Source organism: Pseudomyrmex gracilis, unplaced genomic scaffold (assembly GCF_002006095.1).
Source record: "Pseudomyrmex gracilis isolate BER0280 unplaced genomic scaffold, ASM200609v1 scaffold_734, whole genome shotgun sequence".
Taxonomy (NCBI): Eukaryota; Metazoa; Arthropoda; class Insecta; order Hymenoptera; family Formicidae; genus Pseudomyrmex; species Pseudomyrmex gracilis.
Window position 1 is genome coordinate 7,916 of NW_018021318.1, and position 6,130 is coordinate 14,045.

The window sequence follows — 6,130 nt, forward strand, 5'->3', positions numbered from 1 at the left end:
CAATCATATTGAGTATTAATTTTTTATTGATTATTATATTGAGTATTATTTCTATATGTTATATAGCAGCTGGTTTTTACTTGCTGGCCATTGTTAGGAAGAGATATCGACTTATCTGCAATAACAACATCGTGATAAACATTTGCACTATACATTCCATTTGTCAACTAATATTCCGTTGCAACAAGATGCAGTACAAAAATAGTCTGCATAGACACCTGTTTCACAAATTTTTTAATAAAAAATAAATTATTTGGTGTATATTCTATTCTATTATTACTTATTCTATTTACCGTTATGTTAATCGATTACATAGTATATAAATCTTCTTAAAGGCAATTTATATAATATTTATAGAATTACATCAATTATTTCTATAATTGCATGAACTTTTCAAGAAATAATTTTTGATAACAGATGACACGAGTCTTATTATTATTTTTATAGTTTTGAAAAAACTATAAAAAACTTGATAGTAAAACACGCGGTATGTTTTATACAATGTAACTGCATTAATTAAACGTGGAATTATTTAGGCTTGCAGTGAGTTAAAAAGTTCGAGCAAAACTTATTCGTGTACAACATTTTCTTTACATGCTCGCTGAATGAAAAAGAAAACATAATTTGTCAACAAGAAATATGTTATCTTACAGACAACAGCTGATCACTCCAATCACAATATACTACCAGTTATCTTTTCTGTAGATTACCGTATCGCTGCTTGACGAGTATAAAATCGACAAACTAATGAGAAACGCGATGTTAACTGTATCACAATTCGAATGCGCTCATGTGGACAATAATTCCATTTCTCGGATGTATCACTTGGGCGATCGCAAGCTCAACCACCACTGGTATGTATCGTTTTTGTTTTTTATTATTTCACAACGTCTGCGCGTTTTTGCGGTATTTTTTATAACTTGTATTGTGCGATAACGATTTTCAGGTGTCGGCTGTGCGATCTCGATAAAATACAAAAGCGGTGATCTTAAAGAGCCTCAACCGCTCCTCTTGAAACGCGATGCTAAGCACGCATTCAGCATCTGGTATCCGGATGACGATAATGGGACTTTAACTATTCCTGAGAGCGGTTCCATTTATTTGACTTGCCCAGGTAAAGACAATTATCTCCAAAACAGAAGTGTGGGCAATGAGGCTGAGGCAATTTGCGTGAAGGATACGGTGTTTAGCGTGAATGGAGCTCTACACAACTTCTCGTCTCTAGTTTGCAAATCTCACAGCAAGCATCATGCAAGATATACAGGATCGCTGCCCTGTCTCGGCAGACACAGACTTCTCGAGATCGGTTTCAACACGAGCACCGCTTCCATTCGCACTATTGAATTGTGCCGCGATGATAAGACGTATACGACGTATGTCACCAAATTTAAGATGTCGCGATTGATCAAAAGTTCTCAAAAAGGTTATCCCAGGTAAGAAGTTTTAGATGACGCAAATAAAAACAAAAGTTTATTAAAGTCACTAGTACGCAAAGCGTATTGATCATCAATTAATTATCGATTATCAGTTATCGAACTTATTGATTATCAAGTTTGAATTTGATATTGTTTTTACTTAAAAAGTTGTTTGAGTAAACAAATGATATATTAATAAGTTCTAAAATTGAAGGCCGGTATTCATAGTCGAATCTTATATTTAGGATCGTCTTAAGTTTATCTTCAGATGCTCTGCGGCTAATAAAATTACTCGCACATGATCTGAAGATAAACTTAAGACGATCTTAACTACAAGATCCGACTATGAATACCGGCCGAAGAGAGAAAATTATAATTTCGGGTTTCTTGTTAACATGATTTTGATTATTTTGTACAGTTGCTGGTAAATGATACCATGTAGAATTCAATCAAACATGAACATTGAATTAACTAAGTAAGATAATTTTTCGACACGCTATGCTCTCACGACAAAAAAATATATTTAAAATATATAAAAATATATAAAAAATTTAAAAAATGTTATATAAGAAACATATAAAAAAAGTTCTTCTAAAATCAGAAAAAAAGTATTATTTTCCAAAAATTATCATGCACAAAGTGATAATACTATTTATGAAGATTAACAATATAAGTTAAACAATTTTAAAAATCTTAAAACTTAATATTCAATTCGCTTTTTTTTCATGTTTCAATATTTTTCGAACTCGCGATCGTTCGAGCAATATATCCGAGAAATGAAATTATTGTTAATATGAGCGCGGTTTGATTTGCAGGTTTTTCACTAGTTGTCGATTTTATACTCTTAGCGATACGGTAATCTAAAGAAACAATATTTACTAATGATATTGTGATCGGATGAGTATCAGCTGTTGTCTGTGAGATAACATTTCTTCTTGACAAATTTATGTTCTCTTTAATTCAGCGAGTACGTTATATGAAAGAAATGTTATAAGTCTTACTCGTAACTTTTTAACTCAATGCATTTGCAACTTACAGCATACCGCGTGTTTTATCATCAGTTTTCTTAGATCGCAATTTTGGCCGAATTCAAAATAAATTCTTCTTAACATAAGATATATATTATTAAATTCGCTCGTGATATTAACAATAAGTATAGATAAATATAAATAATCAAGGTCTGTTACGAGCTTTAATGAATCTTAAAATTTATTAAAGAAACAAAACGCAGAGAAATAAAATTGAAATTATAAATAACAAACGTTTCGGCCCTTACTTGAGCCCTCTTCAGTGTAACAAAGAAATATATAAATATAAGTAATAACGTCATATCGCAAGGTTCGCAAAAGTAGATGGAGAAATTGAAACAATAGATCTTACATTAAGAAGTCCACAGTAGGCTGTAATAATGTTTGACTTCCTGAAAAGATCGTGTAGTAAATAGTCACGCACAATAACACAGTATTAAAGTTAAAACGTATTTGAAACTTACATATCCGAAGTCAAGATCAAACGATAAACAGAGAGTAAAGGCAACAACTTATATATCTGTCTCCCCACCAACTAACAGTAAAGTCAAAGTAAAGCGGGTCCGTTAAATTTTAAATTTTGGAAGATTTTATTGAGTCAAGTAAATTAAAATAAGAATGGTCAAGTAAGTTCGTGTCATTAATTAAGTTTTAATTAAGTTTTACTTATAGTCTATAATAACTTCTGCTTTGTTAAAAATAGTACTGATACATTCTGAGATATTATTAATGTATGGTAAAACAATCAAGTTTCTGTCAACTGGAGTGAGAGAGCTTGTATTAAAAGAGTTGTTGAGTTTCTTAGAAATAAATTTTTTAATTCTAGAATTAATGTTATTAAAAATAAAATCAAGAAAATAACCATTGCTAAGTAAAACGTCAATAATAAAAAAAGTGATATTCTTAATATGAAAGTCAAGATGTGACTAGAATATAGCTCGATCAATTAAACTAAAAATTGTGCCTTTTTGTGGCACAGAGGATGGTGGGAGAAAAATGACAAAAACCTTCCAGAGAAAGTCTATTTGTGAAACCAATCTATCTTTAATTTCTGGTCCACAATATGGATAGATAAATCTAAAAAATTTATGCAACGATTTATTTCTAAATTCTTCTTATTGTTTCGCAAAATTATAAAAATAATAAATTAATGTGTATAGAGGTGTCCTCTGGTTCGTGATCAATAAAATTTAAATTTAAGTAACGGGCTTATCGAACCGGTTGCAGGGTGTTTTGCAATAAAATTCCAATGTTTATTGTCCAAACGTTTCGACTTTATTGTATCAAGTTATCTTCAGTGTTTTGTAATTCTGTATAACATTTCTTATAATGACGACAAATTTTAGAGTGTTAACAAATGTGTTGTTATCGTCGGTACTGAAAATAACTAGTATGTAACAATACATTCGTTAACACTCTAAAATTTGTCGTCATTATAAGAAATCTTGTACAGAATTACAAAACACTGAAGATTACTTGATACAATAAAGTCGAAACATTTGGATAATAAACATTGGAATTTTATTGCAAAACACCCTGCAACCGGTTTAATAAGCCCGTTACTTAAATTTAAATTTTATAAAAATAATAATAAGACTCATGTTATCTATTATCAAAACTATTTCTTAAAAAGTTTATGTAATTTTATAAATAATAAATATGCAATTGTGGTGTTCAAGAAGATTTATATTGTTAATCGATTAAAATACTAAATAATTTACTTTCTATTGGAAAATTTGCGAAACAGATATCTTTTTTTATCTATATTAGAAAGCAATGGAAAAATATGTATACTGATTACTATAAATGTAAAAAAAACAAGGTCACATTTGGTTGTTAATTGTTTCAGACCGCAAAAGTTTGAGGCGGGAGAATTTTATCCCGGAGTAAATTTAGATAAACTGTACAAATTTGAGAACCAGCTGAACACAATCGCTAAAATCCTGAATTCGACCGAATTGGCTAAGAAGCGATTGAAGAAGTCAGAACAATTTCTTTCTCGCGGTCATATGGTGGCCAAGGCGGACTTCGTGTATGGCGCCATGCAGAGGTCGACCTTTTGGTACTTAAACACTGCGCCGCAGTGGCAGTCTTTTAACGATGGTAATTGGAATTCGCTAGAAGATAGCGTAAGGAAGTTTGCTGCCAGCCAATATTTGGATCTTGACGTTTACACGGGAGTGCACGGTCAGATGACCATGGAGGATGAACGCGGTAAACAACGGCTAATCTATCTGCACGCGGAGGGTGCGATCGTATCTGCACCTAAGTTCTATTGGAAAGTCATCTACGATCCATCAAGCAAGCGGGGCACGGCGTTTGTAGGTCTCAACGATCCGTTCATCAAGACGATTACAGCTGATGTGTATTTGTGCGCGGATATCAGCAAGAAGATCAAGTGGTTGAGCTGGAAACCGCGCGATATCACAGCCGGTATCTCTTACGCTTGCAGCGTCGCCGACCTGCGAAAGGCGGTGGCAGCTGTGCCGGCGCTCGATGTGATCGATATTTTAATGTGATTTAATTACACTTCCTCTGTAAAAGCAGAGAAAAGCGTGAGAGCGGTCATCTCATTATATTATTTTATGACAACGCTCATTAGTTTTAGCGCTATACATCTGCAAAAGTGGATGTAGAAACTACCCAAACAGAACAAAACCTTCATTAGACATTTATTAGATATTGCATGGAGTTTTTGATGTCTAATGTATGTCTAATGGAGTTTTTGTTCTGTGTGGGTATGGAGCAACACCTACTTTTAGTCGTAGATAGATGTAACCGTTGACTTATGCCGGAATCAGTGAAGTTTAACTACTACATAATTTTAATGCTTTTGTTTATACGCGTTCATTATAAACAAAAGCATTAAACTCTTATGATTAAACTTTATCTGCATAACCACATTCATTTTACTGTCGATAAGTGGTTAATCGAATCTGTACAAATCGGTATTACTATGTACAAAATGCGCGACAAAAATTAAAATGATCATATTTATTCAGACATATGTATATGTATATGAAAAATCCGAAAAAGTCGGAAATTGCATAAAAAGTACAATCACCCACATAGCACGTAATATTACTGCAATATCACAGTAAAATTACAATATATTAGTAATATTAGATATTATAATATAATATTACAATAATATTATCGACATATTACATTTACATATAATAATGAAATTACGATAATATTGCATTGCATTTCAAGTAGCAATATTATATATATCAAATGTTTTTATTATGTCTTCTAGACGTTAGAGATGTTATCCCAGATAACCAAATCTGTCGAAACAGATTTTGCCAAATGCTTGTTACAAATTTTGTTAGCAGAAAGACATCAAATATGATGCAGAGTTTTATCTGGCAATGTTGCAAAAGTGCTAGCAAAAATCCAAGCTTGTTAACAAAACATAACAGCAAATTGTTGGCAAAAACCGAGCAAGACTTGCAGTTCAGTCAAACTATATGGTATTTAAAAGGCCATTTAATTATATCTTGACTTATTTCTAAATTGTATATACACACTATCTATAATCCATAATATATATAAAATTACTTTTACATTTGAGTATTTAACCTATTTTTACAATAATTAAATATTAAAATGACATAATAAAATATTTTTTTAGCAAACAAACTATTAGAAAACCTATACGATGATAAACCGTTGACAGCAAAT

The 6,130-nt window shown here is 31.7% G+C and overlaps 1 protein-coding gene across 1 annotated transcript; it reads left to right on the top strand.

Moving 5' to 3' along the window:
* The first annotated feature begins 742 nt into the window (after positions 1-742).
* Positions 743-5,446, top strand: LOC109861399. Its single transcript, XM_020441033.1, has 3 exons — positions 743-854; positions 947-1,433; positions 4,293-5,446. Exons 1-3 carry the CDS (start codon positions 791-793, stop codon positions 4,960-4,962), a joined length of 1,221 nt encoding a protein of 406 aa, XP_020296622.1. The 5' UTR covers positions 743-790; the 3' UTR covers positions 4,963-5,446.
* Positions 5,447-6,130: the final 684 nt, after the last annotated feature.